We start from the raw sequence: 24841 nt of genomic DNA, 5'->3' as shown, positions 1-24841 counted from the left end.
TGGGGCTGCGGCAACTGTAGCCAGAAGTTGACTTTAAGGTGCTCTGGCACCATGAAGCATCTACATGCTGCGCTGCTGGAGTGCCTGGAAGCTGACCCTTGTGTGGGTAGCCGGGCAGCATCCAGGCATCTTGGGTGCGTGCATCGTGTGTATGCCACATTCCCAAGCCAGATAGAAACTGGCTTTTTATGCTGGTCTGTTCCGGCCCTCAGTCTGAAATGGGCAAATAAGGGCCATGAGATCTGCTCCTAGGGGGGAAAAATCCTGCAAAAACTGGCCATGAAGGTCCATGACAAAAGGAATATGAGAAAATGACACAAGGATCTCTGTTATATTATTATTATTATTATTATTATTATTATTATTATTATTATTATTATAATACATACATTAGAAAAAAACACAGTGGTCCAAAAGTTGCTCAAAATGAGTCACATTTGGCTTTGAAAAATAAAAGCTGTATACTTAATATTAACTCTGGGAGTCCAGGGTTCAAATTCTCATTTAGCCCTGAGTGTCCCATTTTCTCAGAGGAAGGCAATGGAAATAAAAAATCATGCTGGCTAGGGGATTCTGGGAGTTTTAGTCCAAAAAAGTACATTTTCAGAGTTCTGTGTAGGCCAGATTACTCAGTAAACATCCACACATCACAAGACACAAACATTGGTATCCCCTCTGTGCCATGTTTGATCATTAATCAACACCATATGAAAAAGTGCTGCACAAATTTGGTGAATGTAGAAAAAACACCACAAATTGTTCATAAGATTTCAACAATACTATTGTGAGCTCTGCTACAACTACTAGCCTCCTACTGAGTACAAGAGCATTAAAACAGTCACATGGCCTTGGACACAAAATAATGTAATGACCTGTAATGCACAATGTTCAGAGCATGCCAGTGTCCTACAGTTCCATTGCCCAGTCTTGCTGATGATGGATGGAATTGTATAACCATCAGAATGTTGAGGGACTGCAACTTCTGGCAGCTTTAGCCAGCATGGCCAATGGTGAGGCATGCTGGAAATTGTAGTCCAACAGTGTATGGAGGGCCACAGAATTCCCATATCTGGAGTTGTGATCCAACAATGTAAAGAGGGCCACAGCTCCCATCTCTGTTTGATTGGATTAAAGGAGCTGTCTAGCTTTTTTAAAAAGCTGAATTACAAGAAGAGATGGAAAAAATATACATAATTATATATGGAGAAAGAGGATGAGATTAAGCTTTTCTCTCCCTGCATTGGGGCGGGTGTGTGGGAGGTGGGGACAGCTGTTTTAGCCCCTTAAACCAATGAAGTATTTGGATGAAAAGGCTTTTAAAGTTTTGGTCAGCAGAAGCATACTAGGTGTTAAGTGCTTGGTCTAATAGCTACTGCCTACTGAGAGGCATTGTTTAAGTAAAGTATGTAAACAATAAAAATCAAATTTTAAATTGAATTCTTGCTCATTATTTCATTTGTAAATGACTGTATCTGAAAATTTTTACACTTCAAGGGGAAGCTGACATACCTCTTGGCTCATGAAGAAAAACATAAAGGGATTGAGAGAGAGAAACCCCGTATACAAACAGCAGTGAATAATCATCACATGCCTACTTATAGTATCATCCCCTCAGAGGCTTGGGGAGGTTCTCTTGGCCATTAGGGGGCAAGAATCTCTATCACCATCCCAGAATTTTTGGAAGAAGACATAAGGTCTAGGGGGTGTGCAAAATGGCCTAGAAGGCTGGATGGAATCACACTTTGTTCATTCCCGTTTTACAGCATTAGTTACCCAACAAAGAGACCTCATCTCTTCTGGTTTTCTTGTTTAATCCCTCCTAACCCCTTTTCATTTCTTTACCAATCTCAGTTCCATTCATGATAGGTTGTACTCCTACTTCTGCACCTATGACTTCAGCCAGTTATTCTTTCCTGATCACTTTCATGTTATCCTTCCTTGCATCCATCAGTGCATTATTTCAACAGTCACCACTTATCAGCTGCTGTAGAAACATTTCACATAGAGGTGATATGAAAATATAATTTATATACTGTTCTCTTTTAATAATAATGTTACGATATTAAATGTTATATAGCCTATATTAAAATTTCAAGACGTTTCTTTTCTGGTTCAATGAAGAAATGCATTATATATTTGTGTGCTAAAATTTACATCTGTCATTTAAAACCTATATAATTTAACTTATCATCACTCTTTTAATGACCTAGTCAAATGTTATTCTTATCAGTTCAAACCATGTTAACAACAGTTGAACTGGAAAAAAAAAACATAATTGGATAGTGTCACTGTTAACAGTGTTTCATTTAGTATACTGAAATTCAGAATTCTATTCACTTCTTGGCCAGTTAGAAGCAAAGAATTGGGATGCAAATTAAATAAATAAAAACAATCATATTTCTTCATTCAGCAAAGTTAGGCTGCAATGGGCATTAAAAATAAAACCTATGCCAAATTTAAATTTGACATAAATAAACTTGTATTAACACAACATATTTTGAATTTAGCAAAGTCTCACTTTTTTGTCTTTTGCCTTTTTACTGCAAAAGGCAGTTGAGAGAGACAGAAAGATGCTAGTGTTCTTCTGTTATGTCAAGCAGTTAAATAAGAAAATAGGGCACAGTATAAAAATAATGAGATACTAGTATATTATATACTTCATTTGAGTTTTCTGTGTTTTCTCTGTTAGAATATGCCTACAGTCATTTATATTGGGCAAAAAAGTCCCTTCAGTGTTCCATCATGTGAACAGAAGATAGGTGTAAACTATAATTTCAAAAGTTGAAGTTGAAGGAGAACTTTTAATTGAAAAGAGGTTTTATTCTGTGTAATGCTTTTGTCTGCTGTATGTGAATGGAATAACCTGCACATAATTTGTTACAGTATCTGGAGATTAATTAATATGATTGCAAGGTATAATGGTTTCCTCCCTTATATATAAACACCAAAATCTATTTTGCATAGTAACTGCTTTTTCTGTGTCCTCATTAGTGGTAACAATTAATTTACATTCTTGTGCAACTAGACATTATGTCTCAAGTACTAAGACACTAATTTATGGCTTTAGTCAAGAGCCATAACCGCAAATTCTAAACAGTAGAAGCAAAACTTTTTGTAGAGTTTCTCTACAAAGAAATAGGTTCTAAACTTGTCTGGCCTTGCTTTAGATTTAGCTGAATGAAATCCAGAACACTCAGGTTCATTATGACTCTTCTAGGCTCCTTTTACCTATCTGAAAATTGATTTCTTGTTAAATGGTTTAAGAAGATGCTTCAGGGCTCCACAGCTTATATTTTAAAAAATGAGAACTCTTCCTGTCTTGGAGCAGCACAAATAATCAATACTGAATTGACAAATGATCCTTTAAATATTGCCATTGAATTCATTATCTTCAGGCCCCTGTGTGAAACACTTCATCAAAAACATCATCGGCTTGATGATACATTGTAAAAGAAAGAAGCAGGGTGAAAATCAGGTATGACCCCCTCCCCTCCCTCGCCCTGAATATATAAGCAGAGGACTACAATCATTGTAAGCTGTTATCAACTAGAATATTCGGACAGTGGAAGAGATGTGATTGTTCTTAGCTCTTGCAGCTAATTTCACACTACATTTAAGAAATTTCAAAATGAGGGAAATATGTTTTGTTTTTTGGTTGTAAGCATTAGTTGCAAGGTTAGCAAAGACTTTAAATATTTAACAATATTTGTAAGAGGATTATAATCTTTCAACTGCATCTCTTTCTGAGAACATGCCTAAGTGAAAAGAAACTAAACCACACACATCAGCTTTCTACCAAAGAAATGAGCAGTGGATAGGAGAGATGGTGGTTTTAGTTGAGGTTGGTACCTCTAAAATCTTTGTCTTTGATTGAGAATATTTCAGTATTCCAAGGGAAAATTATTTTTCAAAAATTTATTGTCTATTTTCTTCCTGAATAGTCACATGAAAATAGTGTTTTCTTCCATCATCTATTGTTACTTTTCCATATTTCATAGTTTTGGTTTTCAATCATTTTTTATTGTTATCTTGAGCATCCTGGCTTTTTTTTTTTTAAAACACATCAGTTTTATCAACTTCAAGATAGACCTCAGCAGTTCTTAAGTACTGGTCAACATGGTACATTTAAAGTTCTGAGCAACTATTCAAAAAGGCATTGGGATTATTCCTGTATTGCCAAGAGATTAATTTATGAAAAATTATAAGAAATAGCTTCATAAAACCAGGTAGGATAGTTGATGGTTGGAGGAAACAGAATCACATGGATAGGTTGACATCAAGTCTGGGAAACTCAGGCGGGATACAAACCGCCATATAGTACGTATAGGATACGTACTAGGGTTAGGAAGGGGCGGTGCTTCCGCACCCCCCTAACCCTAGTACGTATCCTATACGTACAAGATGGCGGCGCCCCTTCCACATGGGCGCCGCCATCTTTACGTACTGGACACATAGCGTCCAGACGTGTCGCGTCCTTTGTGACGTAGTGAGTGCGCCCCTGGCGCCTCGCTACGTCGCAAACGCGACTCCAAAAGAAGCTCCATTTTGGAGCTTCTTTTTTGCTCTGCGCAGGAGCCGCGCGGTTTGGCTGCTGCAGCTCCCGCACGGAGCAAGCGGCGGCGGGGAAGCGCCGCAAAGCGGCGGTTTGTATCCCGCCTCAGTGTCCTGGACTGCAGCCAGCACACACAAACAACACCAATAAGGATGGCTCAGCTAGGTAATTAGCAAGCAACTGGGAACAGTCCACAAACCTGCAAGGAGTGATAGTTAAGGAGCAAGCTGAAAGCCAGAGCCAAAGTCAGGAAAACAGAGGTCAGAGTAGTCAGTCCAGTCCAGAGTCAGGGCAGCCAAAAGTAGCAACAGTCCAGTCTGTTCCAAGGTCAAGAGTCAAGGAGTCAAGATACAGGGAGCCAGTGCAAGCAGCAGTCACACCAAAGGATCATGCAATAAACTCTGGCATTGAATTGGTGTCTCCCTGTTTCTTAAGTAGGAGATTCTTTCCTTGGTGCCAGGTGAGGCTTGTTTGCCAATTGTCTCTCAGCAATCCTCCTGGACCTGCGTCTGCCAGCACTCTCAGTCCTGCATTGTTTAAAGGAGGGAACGTCCAGGCCTGGTTCCTCCCCAGAGTCACCACTAGGCTGCTGTGCCACCAGAGGAATCCCATCAGCACTAGGACCTGGCTGAGCCTCCTCCTCCTCTGTGGCTGGGAGATCAGGGCTGGATTCTGGCAGAACAGGATGAGCACCTGCTGTAGCCTCAATTACCTCTTGCTCTGGAGGAGCCCCATCCTCCTCCTCCTCCTCCGAGACCTGTTCTTGGCTGGCCATGACACTCAGACAATGTAGAAAAAGAACAGATAGGGGTAGATATCAAGAAACCAGAATGTGATTGGAACATAGAATATTCATATTTCTATCTCATTTGGTTCCAACAAACTAAGCCTGCAGTATTTTTATTATGAGTACCAATCCTAGTTGAGCTTCTCAAATCATTAATGGTAAGCCTTGAGTCAGGATGTCAGTTCCATAAGGCTGGCTCTAGTGGCTTTACAGTACCTCTGTTCTCCTCTTGAAACAGGCCCTGTGGAGGCTTGGTTTGTCATGTTGAGGTGGCCAGTCCTAAGAATTCTGGCTAGTGCAAACCTTGTTAAGAAAGAGGGGAAGGAACTGGTCAGATTTGTATTGATAATTGCCTAATGACTATCTAATTAATTTCTCTCAACTTATTTCTTCCAGTTTTTCTTCTAGCTGCTCATCCTTAAGCCCAGATGCCCCTTAAAAAGGCTACAGCAGTGGCCCAAGGGCAGTTCTAGTGAGGAGGACTACCACACATCACACACAGATGTAAACTAAGTGCCAGATATGAAGGGTTTTGAAATATATACAGTCGGCACTTCTTATACACGGATTTTTTATACACGGATGATTTAAAATCATCCAAAGAATAAGACTCCACCACACTCTCTGGTGCGTTACAGACAGCCCAGAAGGGAGTCTCACGCCACTGCCAGTTGCAGCATCTGGGAACCGCAGCAGCCAAATGGTGCGGTTCCCGGACGCTGCAAAGAAGGAGCACGAAAATTGCGCTCCTTCCTGCACCCTGGAAGAGGCGCCGCAAGTGCCGAAGTGCGCACTCGCATTGTCATTTCTGGGGTGTGACGTGTGGACGCAGCATGTCCACTACATCAAGATGGCGGCGGCCGTGTGGAACGGCCGCCGCCATTTCGTACGGACTCAGTCCGTGCTAGGGTTAGGGGCGTCTGGAAGAGATGCCCCTTTCTAACCCTAGCATGGACTGAGTCTGTCCTAGGGTGCCTGTCTGTAATGGGCCTAACTTTACTTACAGTTAGGACCTTAACAGTATCTGTTAGACCCAAACAGCAGCTTGATGTTCAAAAAAAGTATAAATTTCAAATATCAAACCTTGATTTTCCATTTTTTATAAGGGACACCATTTTGCTGTATCGTTATATTTAATGGGACTTGAGCATCCATGGATTTTGTTATCCACGGGGGATCTTGGAACCAAAGCCCAGCGTATAACAAGGGTCCACTGTGAAGCTCTCTACATCTTGCTCCTGGGCCCTGTTATACTTGGCAGAAAATTTTGCTACTTTTCTCTGTGCTTTGCTTTATAAATGATGACAATGAAATTTCAGACAGAAGTAACATTACAGGAAATATAAAGCAAAATCTGAAGTGATGTTTGCCGTTTTCTCTAAGATTCATATTTTAAGTCACTTTAATATGATATGAACAACACTTGGGGAAAATATGCCTTTTGTTTTAGAAATATCTTGAATGTTAACAAATATTTAGGAGACCAATAGTCGTGGCTTTAGAATATTTCTCTTATTTGTTTGTTTATTCATTTGTTTCTTCATTCACTTTCTTCAGAGGCTACTATCCCAATAAAAATCTTTGATTCTTGTTAAATCCGTGAACAATCCATTTGCCTCTTGGGTTGCATTTTGAGTTTGTACAGCTGCTTTCTGCCTTGGGCCACAGTGAGTCTGACAAAAATTATCAATTTCATCATGCCGCTACTTGGAAGTTCAGAAGCAAATATTAAACCAATTCAGACATGTGTGAGAGACTGACCTTCTGGGATGGGAGGAGGAGGAGGTGGGAAAAGGAAGGATGGCATGGCAGGAAGAAAAATCAACCTTTATTTTAAAATACTTTGTCCTGTTATTGAGAAGGCTTGCTGCAAGAGGGTTAAGTACAATGTGGCCCTGGGAGGAAGAAATAAATGACACAATGTCAGTAAAACTGGCACAAATGTAAAGGGCTTTTTGTCATGAAATAAAAAAACTAATAGGACTGTCCCTGTCACTGGCATACTTAGAAAGCTGGATCATTAGGGTATTCTTGTCATGTGTGCTCATTTAGGTTGAGTTATACGATTGATCTGCCACGAAGTCCAATTCTAAAAGTCCAACTCTATGGGGCTCTTTCACACTTCACAGTTATAGCACTATGATTCCACTTTAACTGCCATGGGTCCTTCCCATGAAATCCTGGGAAGGGTTACTAGGAATTCTCAACTGAAGAGCTCTAGTGCCTTGTCAAACTATGAACCCAGAATCCTATAGGATATTGCCTTGATAATTAAAGTGGAATCATAGCACTATAAGAGTAAATGGATCCATGGTGTGGAGATCAAACAGCATGTTCAATCTAGCAAGCAATACATTGAGCACATTGTATTTGATGGACTGTGTGCGCCTGTCCATCCATGCCTGCCATACATAAAAACATATATGTACATCCCGCCATCTCCAGACCCAGGTCGCTTGGAAAAGGAGAAGGGAGAGGCTTTAACTTTACCATCTTCACAGTGATTATGTTGGGAAGGAAGGCACATAGGGATGCCTTTTTTTTGTATTCCCTGGCTCCTAACATTCTCATTTCTGCTGGAAAACACGGTACAGTAGGTAACCTACCCCCCACCCCCAATTACTCAAAAGGTGGACTCAATTGGAATCCTGGATAGCAAGATGAGGCTTGAACCTTTTGCCTTGCATTGTCTGAATTGGGGAGCTGTGTCTGCAGTTTCCATTGGTTAAAAAAAACCATTCATTTCAAGTTACCCTTTTTCACTTTTTTCTTTCTTTCTGGTAATATATAAGTGCTGGGACCCAGTCCAGATTGGGATCCCAGTATGGGGTAAAAGGTCAGTATCCCTACTTTTGAAGTAAAGTCCAGATTCTGATCAGCTGTTCTGTTTTTACTTTTGAGAATACATATGCATTCATTTAAAATATTTCCTGGGTTTCTTCAGGGAGTGATGGATGCATGGCATAGTGGTTTGAGTGTTGGACTACAACTCTGGAGACCAGGTTCAGTTCCCAGCTCAGCCATGTAACCAACTGGGTGACTTTGGGCAAGTCATGCTCTCAGCCTCAGGGGAAGGCAATGACAAACTTCCTCTGAACAAATCTTGCCAAAAAAAAAAAAACAAACCATGATAGGTTTGCCTTGGGGTTGCCATAAGTGAGAAACAACTTGAAGGCATACAACTACAAAACTAAGCATCATAAATAAAACAATATTTTCAGGTAGTTCTCTTCTGCACTTTCTTAGCAGTATATTTCTGTACTGCTTATCAGTGAACTAGCACTCACTAAGCAGTTTACAATGTGTAAGCCACTTTCTTATTTCATGATTTTTCTTTCACATAGGCAAGGAGTGGGGGAGGGGAGTACAACCTCGAGAAAGGAAAGTTAAAATATTCAGAATGTAAGAATAAAAGACAAATGATTACCATATTCTATACACTTGGATTATTTTGGGTCAGAGCCAAAGACCGCAAAAATCTTAGCCCTGAAGGTTTATGTTTCAAGATGTTTTAAGGAAGAAAAAAACCTTACATGGGGTAAGAGTGCTTCTAGAGGATATGCTTTCTTCATCCAGCCCTAGAGAATGGTTCAAGGAGTTACTGAAATGGAGATAAATTTCACATTCTTTTCTTTTCAGTGTAATTGTCACAGTAGACAAGTATCATCATTTTTCTATTCAGTTTTTAACATTTTCTGAATTCACACCAAGAATTCACCATTTTAATATGTGTCACCCATTAGTTTCTGTCAGCACTGAACTTAACTGAATGCTGGAATCACTTAGATTGCCTCTGATCAGTATGACTTCTAGTGACTCATGATGCTGATTCCAAAATGATGTTGGTCATGACTTCTCTTTCATTTGCAGAATTGGGAGGCTTTTTGATGGCACAGAGCCAATTGTTTTGGACAGCCTGAAGCAGCACTACTTCATCGACAGGGATGGCCAAATGTTCAGATATATCTTGAATTTTCTACGAACGTCAAAACTCCTCATACCAGATGATTTCAAGGTGAAATGTTTTTCCTCATTTTCATAATGTCTGAAAACATTTAGTGAGGAGGTAGCTGGAATGATCTGAATTACCAAGCAAAGGAAGCTAGCAAATGTTAGATTTTTGAAATGAGTATTTACAACAGGCAGAATTTTTCATAACATTTTTAAATGAGAATTTTATAGACAGAATTCATATTTACCATCTGAATGTAAGATTAACTAAGAACCGGTATACACTGCCAGGAAGCAATGCCCTGGCGGCGATAGTAGGGCTCGGGACCGCACACCATCCACACAGTCGTGAGCCCTACTACGTGTGGGCAGTGCCTTAATTGCGCGGCATGGCCCACACAGGGTGTGTGTCTATGATGTGTGGGCGTCTGAGCACCCACACATCTTCTACAGGAAGCGCTATCATAGGGCTGCATCACAGCCCTTATGATGCTGCAAAAATGGAGCCGCTCTAGGCAGCTCCTTTTCTGCTGCATAGCGGTACCACACTGTTTGGTTGGTGTGGTAAAGCTGTGCAGCAAACAGGGGCGGTGTTTCTCCACCCGTCTGTCTCGGCCATAAGAGTGCAAATCTAGCTGGGAACAAGTTCCATTGAACTTGGTCACTTTCACTTTTGAGTAGACCTTCACTACATTGCACTCTTAATGTTTTGAAGTTCAAATATCTTGACCTTTTGGTGATTTTCAGTGGTTTTTGTTTTGGCAAGTTACCAGTATGAAAACTCACAAATATTACATTTACATGTTAATTACTGCATACTGTAAGTTACTAAATCCCCTTCCAGTCTCTCAAATTTTAATATACGTTTGCATGCCAACATTCAGAGTTGTCAGATTTGATATGTAATTATTTGATTTTCAAGCTAACTGATTAATTGATTTTAAAATGATCTCTTGGGTCAGAGCCAAAGTCCAGAAAAATATTAGCTCTGAATCCTTTAGAAATTGTAAGAGGTTCAAGCTCCAACTATCAAATACTAAAACCAAATTTCAGTGGGTGTTGAACAAAGAAAAGTTACTTGAACATATGGAAAAATATTTGGACAGCATTGAATATTAGATTTCTGTAAGAGAATTTTGAGGGAAATAAATGCACAAAATTCATTTTAGTTCTAAGAGATTAGGGCTTTGGGTCAGACTTCAGCTCTGCATTTGACATGTTTCAAAGATACAGATTATAGCAAAAATCTGAGGACACATCAGTCAGTGATTGCAATCTTGTATGGCACAATGTAGCATAGTAGGTCCATGTGCAAAAATACATTAGGCTGAGTGTTAACCACCCCCCAACTTAATGAACAATCATTGAAGCCCCCAGATGGTTATTCTGTGCTTTGTGGGAAGCAACTGTATTGGAGAAGGACTCAAGTGCTTCTCAGCACTGACATAATTTCACATATGGATACATTTCTGTGATCCTGCCTGCTCTCCACAAAGCATGCAATGCAGGGGGCTTTAGAGGCTGCTCAGTAAGTTGATTGGGGGGGGGGGTGCTGCAGAAGGAGGGAGGAAAGAAATACTAACCCCACAGCACTCTCAAGGGGACATATGCTTGCATAAACAAAAGTTATACATGCATATGTTGTTAACAGGATGCCAGGGTTTGTGACTAAACCTACCTATGAGTGAAATAAAGGTCATTTAACTAGATCAATACCAATACTGTACATACTGGAGTCAAACATGGTTAAATCCTTGTTTCCACCTTGTTCAACATTTACTGGTATTTTAATTCTGTAAAAACCAGCTGTCCTGGCTGAGCAGGCTATTTTATGCCAATTTAAATTAATGAGTTGAGTCTATTTTATGCCTATTGAAATTAATGGGAGTATGAAACTACTGGGTGTCTAAGGCAGTTGGGATCTATTCTGTCCCTCCAACCGGGAAATAACTTGTCATTTTGCCTATATCATAAGCATCAGAGCAGATCTCTCCACCCATTTCTGGTCTATGTTTTGGGGGGAATTGTTTGTTTTTGTTTTTTGAGGGGGTTGCTTTTTGCTCTTTGCTCTTGCAGTACATGGCTGTCTTAATGCTGATCCCCCCCCCCTCTCTCTCTCTCTCTCTCTCACACACACACACACACACACACACAATAATAACCACAAAACACCTAGGAGGTAAATTTTAACAAATGACAAAGACGGGTTAATGTCCATAGCTTCCATCGAATAGGGTACTAAAACAATCTGTTCTTTAAACTGTAGCCAATCTTAACTTATTTCATAAAATAATAGAGTTGGCAGAGACTTCAAGGGGCATCCTGTCCAACCCCCTACCATGCAGCAATACACAATCGAAGCACCCCTGACAGATGGCTATCCAGCCTCTATTTAAAATCATTCAAAGAATAAGACTCCACCACACTCTAACTTTACTTCCAGTTAGGACCTTAACAGTATCTGTTAGACCCAAACAGCAGCTTGAGTTATCAAGAACAATATGAAGGACCTAAATGGGGAAAAACATTGACTGAAATCTTGCACTGAGAGATGTATCTGTGCCAATAGATCTTCATCATCATAGCTATGTCCACCAATGCAATCCATAAGAAACTAGCTTTGATGCTAGGCAACCTTGGCAACTAAAGGATTTCTGAGGCACTGAGGAATGGGTGGTCAGTGAAGAAGCATCTAGCCTGCTGCTGCTAACAAGATACTTTGCCAGGAGGTTGGATGTTTACTCATTGACTGCTGTTCACCTTTCCCTGCTCCTTGGAAATCCTTCTGTTGATGGGGCTCCCTGGTGTCAAAGATAGGCTTGGGGGGGACACACACATATTTGGTTGCGTTGGTACAACAACTGTAAATGGCAGTTCCAATGTTTATGATGTCATATGTCTGTCTTATGATATTGTAAATACTGAACAGGATGCCAGCCATTATTTTGTTCCTGTTATTTCCCATTTAAACCACTGGCTGTTAAAAATACAGCCTCAGTTCTGCTTATGACTCCTTTCTCTGGCATCAACACTGAGCACCATCAGAATTAATCTTTTCATATTATCTATTAATCCACACCTTAGTATGATGTGCCCTAACATGGTATTTGTTAGCATTCATATGGGATTTGTTTGCATTCAGATGGGATGGGGAAGGAACCGTGAAAAAAGGTGAAGAATGTCAAGATATTGTGTAATTGTTTTATCCCTGTTGCTTAAGGGCCATATTTTTTTTAAAAAAAGAGGTTTTTTTTAAAAATGTGAGCACTCTTAAAAACCCAGCCCCAGGTTATTTGAAACATCTGGCCCTACTTATCTACTCAGTAGGAAAATCAAAACATGTTTAACTGATGAAATGCACTTCAGCTCACGCCACAGAGCTAAACTGCAGTGCACAAAACCTTGTAGTACCAGTTTGCCCTTCCCAAGCATTCTTGAATGGCACTTAGTGTCTAAAAATAGCCTTATTAGCACATATGTCCACTTGAGACTCAGCATCTGTTTCTCCACTGCCCCTAATGGTTTTCTTTCCTGGAGGTAGGTCAGTCATTTTAAAAGTTTACAAAATGTTAGCCTTGTTATTTACAACTACAGTTTATTTTCAGAGCAGGTAAAATAGAAATGAAATCTAGCCTTGTGATTTATGGTGGTGTCTTCTATTTTGATATGTAACTGAACCCAGTGTTATAGAGGCTCAGTCCTCTACTTTTATGGAAGGCATTGTTCCTGACACATTTTCATCTTAGACCAAGATTCTGTCACTTTGGAAACTGTATTTTGGGCACTTTTGAATTTCTTTTCCATTTTATGCTGTTATCTTCCAAGTGGATCTAAGTATGCTATGGGCCAATTCTGAACCCAAATGATTTGCTTAATGAAAAGCATAAACTATCCAGTGGAAAAGATATTTGGCAATTGAAGACTTGGGTATGCCATAATTTAATCAATTCCAGAAAGGTAACATTTCCAATCAATGTACCATTACATGCCTTAAAAGAGACTCACCAATGACTCAGTAAGAATTAGAACACTAATAACATCCCAATTCTAGGTCTCAAGGCAAATTAAAAAGATTAAAACAGATGAAAGTTGACCTCACTGAAAACAAAATTAAAACATGATTAAAATATCAAAAGAGTTAAAACTTATTTCAAAGCATATATACAGTATTAAAAACCAACAAATACTTGTGGACTCCAATCCTCCTATTGCAGTATTTGTTCCATTTTCTCCAGTTTTTGGGAGAAGACTGAGACATAAAAGGTGTTGAATAGTTCAGCCTTCTCTCTGTCCCCATCAGCATTTCATCATCTTTTCTATACAGTGGCTCTGCCATTTCCTTGTTCTTTCTTTTGCCCCAACCTAATAACGAAAAGCCCCAATTTATTTATTTATTTATTTATTTATTTATTATTAATATTCTGCTTAATCTCTAGGAATCCAAGCGGATTACAACAGTAAATCAAAATACGGTTAAAAGAGAATACATTAAAAATTCCAAGATCCCCATCCTTCCCCCCGTCATAAAAACATAATTAAATGCTAAAAGGAGATTAAACCAAGAAAAGAAGTTAAAAACATTAATATACAATTACAATTAAAATGAAATAAGAGTTTCAAGTGGGGTCTAGGTAGAATAAAGATAAAGATGGGGGGAAATGGGAGAAAAAAGTTAGTCTCAAAGGTGCTGCAAGATCCCTTTGCATACTGATTTTCCAGAGTAACACAGCTATGTATTTTGAAATCCCAAGAGGAATCTCATTACAGTACTTCCACCTTGTTAATCAATTCATCTCATTGATTTAGATCAGTGATTCCCAAACTTCGGTCCTTCAGGTATTTTGGAGGTCCCAGGAGCCCCAGTCAACTTGGCCAACAGTCAGGAATTCTGGGAGCTAAAGTCCAAAACATCCAGAGGATGAAAGTTTGGGATCCACTTGTTTATATCAAATCCAAAATAGCTGATTCCCTGGTTGTGTCTTCCACATTCTGGACAATGAAATTGTCTGCAAGGTAAGTGAGACAGTGGATCTTACATTCTAGTCAGAGGTCAATTCTAACAAATATCAAGGTAGTAGGCGTCTCCTATTACTACTGTATCACTCGTTTTTTAAAATATTTGAGCATTTATTCTAGAAAGGCATCATTCATATCTTCAGTCTGGCTGGGGGGGGGGGGGGGGCTATAGTAGATGCCCACAATGTGGTCACCATTGCTTCTCTCCTTTTTAATTTTTGCCCCAATGTGTCAACTTGTTTTCCATGCTCTAAATCAAGGATCTCCTCATAGGTATACACATCCTTCACATATAATGTTACTCTGCTTCCTTACCTCTTTGATCTATTTTTGGGATAGGTTACACCCTTCCATTACTACATTATAATAATGAGATTAATCCCATCTGGTTTCATATTTGCCACCTTATTAAATCATATTTGCCACCCTACATTAAGACTTCAAGTTCATCTTGTTTATTTTCCATGCTTTGTACATTAGTGTAGGGTTATCTAAGACTATGCATCTTTCTTTCTGTTGATTTCTTTTTGTTTTGTTTCTATCCACTTCTGTATTCTTGTAATATTGACCCCCCCCCCCATATCATTAAGACTATTTTTTCGTAGTAATTAGTATCCCCATACTCTATTGAATCTTGTCTCCCTCCCTCATTTAATTTAGTTTAAAGTGATCCTGATCAAGTCTGAGAGATTCAAAGCAAATACATTCTTCAAAACTGCTGTGAGTTGTAACCCATCTCTTGCATACATACACACCCTCTTCTTTGTTCAACAACATGCAAACTTTACAACCAACAGTAAAATCAATAAGAAAACAACATAAACTATTATTGGTCTACTCCAGTACTGTCTACCAAAGTATGCTTAACTGAACACCAGCTCTTCACTTAATAGTATTTGGGTGCATATTTCCTAATGTTCTACCTGTGTTATGGCAAATAGTCCCACCTCAGGGAGATTTACTTCTGAGTAGAATTGTATATGTCACATTGAGTTATGCCTACACATTTGTTGATATAAATAATTATGCTCCTTCTATCCATTAAATCATTTGTCATCTCAAAGAGAATATAGGCTCCCATGACATGTTTTTATTTGTAAAAAAATAATTATGGTTATCAGTAATAAATGCATTTTAATTTAGATGCTTTCAAACACCAATATTTACAAGCTACCACCCTACCCTGTCTCTAAACTTTCACAAGTAACTATATATATATATTTGTGTGCAAGTGTTTTATTCCACCGGCCTAAATTACAGGGTGTAGAATTCAGTTCAGATTGGATTAGTTACTGAAAAAGGTCAAAGAGGAAAGTGCCAAGGTAGGCTTAATGCTGAACATTAAGATAACAAAAATAATGACCTTGGAAATAATGATGAATTCATCCTAAATAACAAGAAAACTGAAATAGTCAAAGCGTTCCCACACCTTGGATTTAAAATTGATGAGAATGGAGACTATAGTCAAGAAATTAGAAGAAGACTGGGATTGAGAAGAGCAGGTATGAGAGAACTGGACAAGATCCTAAAGTATAAAGATAGAAACCTGAACATTAAAGTGAGGCTCATCCAAGCCATGGTATTCCCCATCACCTTGTTTGAAGCTGGACAGTGAAGAAAGCCAACAGTAAGAAAATCAACTCATTTGAAATGCGGTGGTTGAGTTAGTGCTGAGGATACTGTGGCCAGGCAAGAAAACAAACAAATTAATTCTAGAACAGATCAAGTCCAAACATTACCTGGAAGCCAGGATCACTAAACTGAGGTTGTCATACTTTGGCCCCATTATGAGAAGGCATGAATCACTAGAAGAGACAATGATGCTAGGAAAGGTGGAAGGTAGGAGAAAGAGAAGAAGAATACATTATTATTAAATATTATTATTATTACATGCCAAATGGATAGACTCAAATCAGGGATGTCATGGGCCTGAATTTACAGGAACTGAACAAAGCAGTTGAGGACAGGGAGTCTTGGAGATGCTTCATCCACAGGGTCACTATGAGTCAAGGGCAGTTGACAACAACAAGAATTCAATCAGTATTGAATATTGACTTACTCTTGGTTTTCTGCACTTGTTCCAACATCTGGGATGAGCTTATGATGGTTGGAAATGCTTGAAGGGGCAGGCAGGTACACAGGTTTTTATCATGTGCAGTTGTGTAAGTTTATGACTTATAAAACAAAACTGAAGAACAGAACTAAAATACAATACAGAGACAGTCTTTCTCTTTTCTCCTACACTTGAGTTTTTCCCTAAGCCAGGGTAGGAAATATGCAGCATTCAGACATCTAGTCTTAGAAGCCTTAAGCAGCAAAAAGTTGCAGTGCAGTATCTGGAGGGCTGCATGATTTCCACCCCTGTCCTAAGGTTTTATGTAGCTGGAGAAAGTGAACAGTCTACAACATAGTGTTTATAAAAACTAAGGAGTCTAGCTCATCTTAGATGCACTGGACCGTAATTCCCTCATCATTATCCACTTATTGTATATGGGAGCTTGGTACCAAAAGAAAGATTTTATTTCCTTTTCACTGTAAACATACTGGCAAATACATTTCAGTCTCTGTTGTATTGACAATTATGTGTTTTTTCAGGATTACAGTTTGCTATATGAAGAAGCAAAGTATTTTCAACTTCAGCCCATGCTAGGGGAAATGGAGAGGTGGAAACAAGACCGGGAGACAGGCCGTTTTTCCAAATCCTGTGAATGTCTGGTTGTCCGAGTTGCTCCAGATCTTGGAGAAAGGATTACCTTGAGTGGTGACAAATCCTTGATAGAAGAGGTGTTCCCAGAAATTGGTGATGTGATGTGCAATTCGGTGAATGCAGGTTGGAATCACGATTCAACACATGTAATCAGATTTCCTTTAAATGGATATTGTCATCTTAATTCAGTTCAGGTAAGTAATCATCAGTATTTCCATTCTGAGCAGGCTGATAATGTGTCACGCCTTTGAAATTATAGATTAAGAATCACTAAAATATGAAAGACATCATATGTTTTATCAGTAAGTTGCTGATTGATTAATCTTGCTACCAACAAGACATCTGAAAACTTAACATCCTCTGAAAGAGATCCCATCATCCAAATATATTTGTGGCACAAAACAGTGTTGCATTTATTTTAAATGACAGAATTAGAACTCAAAATAAAGTAGCTGAATTTTCCATATGCACTAGAAAATAGTGTTGCTGAGCAAACTGGCTGATTTTGGGGGCAGTGTTAATATGTGTTTGAAATTAGAGGAAACTGAGCAATAGACAATGGTATACACACACACCCTCCACATGCATGGGGTGGGTATCAGAAGCAAATGTCTCGACTACACAATCAGCAGGTACTTGGAAGGCATTATATGAATGTCCATATTGCTTCCTCATGTGATCAGGAACCTTTAGGGTTCCTGGTTACTTTCTTACAAATTTATTACATGTTCACTTTACTAATTATCAGTTTTTCATTGATGGGTATTAAAAAAATTGAGAAAACTGAAATACCTTCTTGGAACACAAATTAAACTTCTTGTATTACATTAGAGCTAATTGCATGTGTTGCTCCTATTCAGTGCATAACTGAGCAGTCAAATACTTCTGAGAACATAGGCATTTCCAGAGCTCTTGGAAAAGGTACTTAGAATATTTCCCTGCCACTACCAATAGTGTTTCCATTTTATGACACAATGACAGGCCATATACTGTGATTTAAATGAATTGGCTTGATGTAAAGCTATTATAATAGGGAGCATGGGAGGTTTTGTTAACTAGCTGTGGTAGTGGTGGTGGTGAAGTTAAGTATTTATGGAACTATTTGTAGCCATTAATGTAAATCAGAGGTAGGCAGCCTGGTACCTTTCAGATGTTTTGGACTGCAACTCTTCTGCACACAAGCAGCTATGGCCGATGGTTGTGGATTATAGGAGCAGTTGTCCAAAAATCTGAAGTGGACCAGTTGTAAATTCTCTCTACTCCAAGGTTTCATGTATAAACTGCATTTGAACAATGTTTATGAGTTCAGGACTTGTGTTAAGTTTTCCTGTCCAGATTTTAAAACATGTAAACATATAATATCCAATCATATGTGCAGAGTAGTAGTTTGGACTACTATGTTGGACTATGACTTTGAAGACCAGGGTTCAATTCCCATCTCTGCCATGAAACCCACTGGGTGACCATGAACAAGTTACAAGCTCTCAGCCTCAGGGGAAGGCAACGGCAAACCTCCTCAGAACAAATCTTGCCAAGAAAATACCCAGAAAGGCAATAGAGGGGGGCAACCTGGTGAGGGAAAAACTGAAGCAGTAGGTCTCCACTTGACCTTTTCCCCAGCTTACACTGGGGCACAGTCTCTGGGCCAGCTCTGAGAACAATCTCTTTTCCCACTCCCTGGTTCCATGACCTAAAGAGGCAGTTCCAGAGGCCATTCCTTTATTAAAATGGATGCCATAGGTGTTCACTGTAATCTTATTTCTCTCTCCACCACTACCTGCCACAGAGCTGCATCAGCTTAGTCCCTTTTTCCCACCAGACTGACCAACATGGCTTTCACCCCACGCTCCAAATCTTCAGAGAGGTGAATGCCATCAACTCAGTAAAGCTCAGGCCTCTGAAATATTGTTTGAGAATGTGTTTAAAAAACAACAACACCCCAACACTTTCATCAATGCATTCCTAATTTCCCTAGTGACCTATATGCAGGCCTTATCCAGAAAACATGGATCACCCTCACCCTGCCAAACTTAGCAGAGAAGAGTGGCTGACCATTGTAAATGCATCCCAGGTCATTGAGCTTGAATAATTTGAAAGTCATGGGTTGTTTGGGTAATCAGGGCTTCCCCCTTCAGCAAACCAAGGTCCTTACCCTGAAGGTGAGTGACCAGAATGTGCAGTGGAGGCTCCTTGCACTCCCCAAACAACAAAGGAAGCAAACCATGCCCTCTCAGCCCCCTCTTTCCCAGCCACTCACATGTGGCTTGGTCAGTCAGGTCCAGCTGCAATCTGAAATAACACTGCCTAATAGATCATCCTATGCCTGCAGATCAAAGCATGGAATTTCTCTAAGCCGAACCTAGAATCTGAAACACAACTACATTAGTGAACAAACAACTTTTAACACCTGTGATTGTGACTATACCTCTTACAAGCCAAATACCTCCATCGTATTGCAGATGCTATTGCAGCAGCTCTGATTCTAAAATAATGAGTCTCAAATCGAACCCCACTCATGAGTGTGCCTAGCAGAGCCTATGAGCCCTATGGGAAATAAATGGGCCTATGAAGATGTACTTGAGGGTTGAAAAGGCCTGTGAACCCAGTCCCCACAACTACCGTATCAGGGCCTATGAGATCTGCTAAAGCTTAGTTGCCTCCCATAAGGCCTGTGGGGACCCTAAGGGATCACACCCACAATTGCCCTAAACCACAGACCACAAGCCACTCCGTTACATACTTAAAAGCCTGAGGCTTGTGCCAGCACAATCTCAACACACATTCTCTAGTTGTCCCATAACAATCGCTGGACCAAAGAGGTAGCAGAGGGGTTGGACAGAAGCTAGTAACCCCTGTGGCTCTGCATCTTCATGCCCAGCATCACATTACTATATGTTCTGACCTTTTACTAGCTCTCCTCTCTCTTGGATTCAGCAAAATGAGATCCTTCCCACAGTTTTATTCAATATGGTCCCAGAGCTGGCTTTTCCAAGGCTGTGCCAGCAAGTCAGGGGGTTGTATGAAAATCCCCCACCCTTAAGTTGTCCATCCTTGGTATAGGCCATGCAGTTGAACACCAGCTTCTTAACATCACCTCCTGGGAAGGTGGGTTCCAGGAATCAACTCCTCAGGGCATCAGTAGCTACATTTATGTAATGACAAATGTGATACAGGATCGTGGCTGTTATTCTTACTGTGCAGTAAATCAAAGCTGATTATTTCCTTATTCATTGAACTAAAATCTTAGTCATTGATGTCTACTAGTGAGTATTTGGGGAGTGGGAGTTGTATTTTCATGTGTTTTTGGAAATAGAAATAATGGTAGAAAGCATGTGAAAACAAACACTCTTTCAAGAAAAAAATGATTGCTTAGCATGAGGTGAAGAATTGACTCACTAGATTAAAAAAAACATGTCTGAGTATTCCTTGCTTAAGAAAACCCTATGAAATTCAAAGGGTCTCTATTTGTCAACAGACAACTTGAATACACACACACAACCTGTTACTGAAGTGTGAAAATAGTTTGTTAAAAATGAGATTTAAAAAGTATCAACCTCATTTTGGCATCTGGGGATTATCTGAGCATAGGAATTACATCTGAACAATGCTATGCCTAATGTGTTGCACAGCTGCATTTCAAAGATGCATTGTAAATAAGGTTGAAACTGAGATGAGTAGATGATTGGTAGATTACAATTTCTTTTGTTCTTCTTACACAATCTCTCCCTTGTCCTGTTTTGTAGGTACTTGAGAGGTTGCAACAAAGAGGATTTGAAATTGTTGGCTCATGTGGTGGAGGGGTGGACTCTTCCCAGTTCAGTGAATATGTACTTAGGCGAGAACTCAGACGGACATCTCGCTCATCTTCTGTCATTCGAATAAAGCAAGAGCCTCTGGACTAAGGACTTTTTTTCTTATGCAACAACAAAAAAAGAGGGACCTCTTTCATGTGCAGTTGGGACACCAAAAGAGCCCTGGAACGAAAAGCTGAATAAAGACACATTTATATCAAATATAAAGACCATACCTGTATTCATATGGGAGCATTTGGAATAGTAATAACCTCAAGGTGTAAAATATGTATATGTGAAATGTTAGAAATGAAAAAAGAAAAAAACCTAACAATGGTAGATGAGGTTGGTGCTGTAATGGTCATTAAGTGTCCTAGGCCATAGCTAGGCCTGATATAACAATACAGAAGCCATTGCCATTACAGGGAGGCTCACAACTCCTTTTTGTTTCCTATTGCCCAATGGTAACATGCTTTTCAGTGCATACACCGTCAATAAAATTTACAGACACCTGTCTTAGAAGTGATTGGGCACAACTCCAGAAAACATCCATCCATTACATAAGAAAGGTCACAGACAGCAATTTCTAATGTAGCTTGTACAGAAGGAATATACTTCTGTCCACCTGACAGATGTGAAGATTTGTCTTCTTCTTTAATTATTTTTTTTTTATTTTACAAAGGAGCCAGAATTTTGTTACCACTTAGTTTGATGTGATTTGGTTTGAGTCTGGTGTTTTCATATATTCCACCTCTACCAACCCCTCCCCCCCCCAAAAAAAAACCATGATCATATATGAAGTACAATAAATTTTGTTAAAACATCAAGTCTTAAACTAAGACATACCCAAAAATGTTAAATAAAACTTTAAAAAGTAAAGGTTAATGTTAGCTTTTACCTTGTTTTAGTAAGCATTTGATATGCTTACTGGATATGTGGTGTTGAATTCTGTGTGCAAAGGAAAAAAATGAAGGCATGAAAGAGTTAAGGGAAAGTGATTACAGTACTTTATTTTTAGTACATAGTGGGAAATTGTTCTGGTGCACTTTTTGGTGGTCCTTTTTCTCCCTCACTGATCCTGTTTTCAAACATGGTCATTTTGAAAAGATCCTGCTGCCTATCATAAAGCAGTTGGTAAAGCAAGGAGGGAGGTTGTTTTTTGTTTGGTAAAGCAGTTGAATGCAGTTCTGTACAATTATCTTTAACTACTTCTACTGCTAACATTGCTACATAATAGAATTTCATCAGTGCCCATAAAATCAGTCCCTTGACATTCATACTCAGGTTTTCTTTTTCTCCTCTTAATGAAATATTATAACTCTGTGCTATTTTAAGTAACACAGGCGCGTTACAGACGCGCCAAAGGGGCATGCTAGGGTTAGGAAGGGGCGTGCTAGGGTTGAGAAGGGGCGTCACTTCCTGATGTCCCTCAACCCTAGTACGGACCGAGTCTGTACAAAATGGCGGCGCCCGTCCACACGGGGGCCGCCATTTTGACGTCGCAGATGCATAGCGTTCAGACGTCACGCAGCAGAAGTGACTCCGTGAGTGCGTGACTAGCACCTCGCGGCGCCACTTCCAGGGCCCAGAAAGAAGTGCCATTTCAGCGCTTCTTTCTGGCTGTGCCCGGGAACTGCGCAGTTTGGCCGCTGCGGTTCCCAGATGCAGCAACCGGCGGCAGCAGCAGACTGCCCATTTGGGCGGTCTGTAACACGCCACAGACATGAAGAACCTTTGACCCTCCAGATGTTTTGGACTTCACCTCCCAGTAGCCCCACCAGATACTAGGAGGAATATTCAGAGGGACAAGCATTCCCAAGCCCTGGCCTAATATCCCCCTCAAACATAGAATAACAGCATGCAATTGACATCCGATTGATTTCCAAAGGGAAATCTTAAATACACAGCAGAATTCTAATTAAGAGATACACTAGCTGTAAAGGGTTTAGGATTAGGCACACCCGTCCACTGGCATCAGAAATGCTCTTGTTTGGGTAGAGCCTTCTCCTGCCAACTGATCTCAAAGATTTTATGGCAGAAGAACTTTGCTGGCTAAGATGTTATGAAAGAAATGCCAAAAATGGCTGTGATAAAAGAGGGGCAAGTTATATTAGATCCAAACCTCCTCCAGGCCATGATACACTCACAATACCAGAAGATTTCCTAAGACAGAGGTAAGACCTAAGTAATTGCCAAGACCCCAAGATAGGGAAAGCATTAAGATCGCCTTCAATATAGATTCAGCAGACCCTTGGCTATGTTTGCCAGGTACGATCATGCTCTAAATTGCTATCTTTGATAACAAAAGGACTGTCATTTTTTAAAAGAAAGTTCTGCTCACTGCCTTATAAGAGACATATATGTTTGATCAGTGCTAGAGATAGATTTCAATAACTGCTGGCATTCAGGTAAAATGCTTGATGAAACAGCATAACATAAAGATGCACTGAGAAGGTAGACAGAGTAAATTTGTGGTTTTAAATTTGTAAATTCAGGCAATAGCATTCTAGTGTATTGCTGTATTTTGGCTCATTGTTAAATAACTGAGGTTTTAATAATGACAATTAGTTTTGATGAAATAAATGTAAGTGCATTTTTTTTATTTTGCACTAAGGTAGAATGGAAGGAGTGAGAATACTGGAAACTGCATTTTTTAAATTCTTAAACAATAGGGTATTACTGCAAACATGTTGGCGGGGGGCTGTTAAAATACCATATCTGTACTTAACATTGAGTATTATATTCGCCCTACTTAATTATTTTTTTAAAATGGTACTGACTCTGAATTTGAAGAGGGGAAATGTGAAAACTACCCCATGCTTTAAATAGGAGCTTGCAGATTAAGACATGTTTCTGAACTCTGCCTAGGATATGTGATAGAAAAATTTCAATTGCAGGTATTGTTGCAAAGGTCTTCACTTTTCTAAATGCTGCAGGTTAATGTAACTGTGGGGGTTTTGTGTGTGTTGCATTTAACAAGATCTGGGTCATTTCATCATCTTGCTCCTTTTATAAGTCTTTGGATAGTCAGAAAAACACTTCATTGAATGTTATTTTATGAACTGAACCACAAATTATGGGGGTCTAAAATTTTAATGACACTGTACTCTAAGTCATAGTCAAGGAAATCTGTGGTCATGGATTGGATAAAACAGATGCAAGGGTAGAGAAAACATAGAGTTGTAGGTGTGACTGATTAGCCCTATACAAAGAAAACAGTCTTTAACAATCTGTTAAATGTCATTTATTAAATCAGATTGATAGATATGAGCAATAAATATACTGACTAAGAAACAAAACAGAGATAGCAAACAGCTCTCTTTTTACAGGTTAATAATATTGTAATGCACTGTAGTTGTAATTTAGCTACTTTTTAAAAAATATATCTGCATTTTATGCCATCAGTGGGTGCTGTATTTTGCTGTAATGCATGGAATATTGGAAAGGAACTGCAGCTACCAAATATAGTGTGTTCTGTCAACATGATTAAGTGGTAGCAAAGGGACAGCTGGGAACATATACTGGAAATGCCATGCAACATGACCTTCCTCCACATAAAAAAATGTGGCTTGAGGTGGAAATGAAATTAGCTTCCAAATGCAAATTGAGGCATTATTGCTTATATCAGTTATCAATGCATTTTTACCAATACAAATACCTCTTTCTAGTTCCTCAGTGTATGCTCTTATTATTTCCTTTAAAAAAAAAAAACATCATCAGACCACTCTTCATCCACTCAAACTCTAAGCATGATCATTTCTTATTAGATAACTATTGACAACCATGGTGCACACATTCTGCGTGTAGGTCATTTTCACCAAAAGCTTGTAATGTGTGTGTAAAATCACAATGCAAGGAAACAAACCAAAGAGCCATCCCATATTGCCCAATTTTGCCAACAGGTTGGGATGACAGCACTTATTAGGAATAGTTTGGGGAGTACTTTTCAAGTAAGGAGGTTCCATGGTGCAAGTGTGCCCAGTTTTCATCAGTCACTTGGAAATGCTCAAAGATAGAGTGTTAACCATTAAACCATA

The 24841-nt window shown here is 39.4% G+C and overlaps 1 protein-coding gene across 5 annotated transcripts in view; it reads left to right on the top strand.

Moving 5' to 3' along the window:
• Positions 1 to 24474, top strand: part of KCTD1 (potassium channel tetramerization domain containing 1) — a 122957-nt gene extending 98483 nt beyond the window's left edge. For all 5 annotated transcript variants that reach the window (XM_089517214.1, XM_089517217.1, XM_089517213.1 and 2 more), the window contains 3 exons: positions 9210 to 9354; positions 16902 to 17207; positions 20757 to 24474. In XM_089517214.1, coding sequence (XP_089373340.1) covers positions 9210 to 9354; positions 16902 to 17207; positions 20757 to 20915 — 610 coding nt within the window. In that variant the 3' untranslated portion in view covers positions 20916 to 24474. The remainder of the gene's footprint in view (positions 1 to 9209; positions 9355 to 16901; positions 17208 to 20756) is intronic.
• The last annotated feature ends 367 nt before the right edge of the window (positions 24475 to 24841 follow it).

The sequence above is a fragment of the Sceloporus occidentalis genome, unplaced genomic scaffold, assembly GCF_023333645.1.
Source record: "Sceloporus occidentalis isolate IW3139 unplaced genomic scaffold, rSceOcc1.0.p SCAF_3, whole genome shotgun sequence".
In the NCBI taxonomy this organism is placed as follows: Eukaryota; Metazoa; Chordata; class Lepidosauria; order Squamata; family Phrynosomatidae; genus Sceloporus; species Sceloporus occidentalis.
The sequence above is the reverse complement of the archived record's forward strand: the minus strand, read 5'-3'. Positions and strand labels throughout refer to the sequence as shown.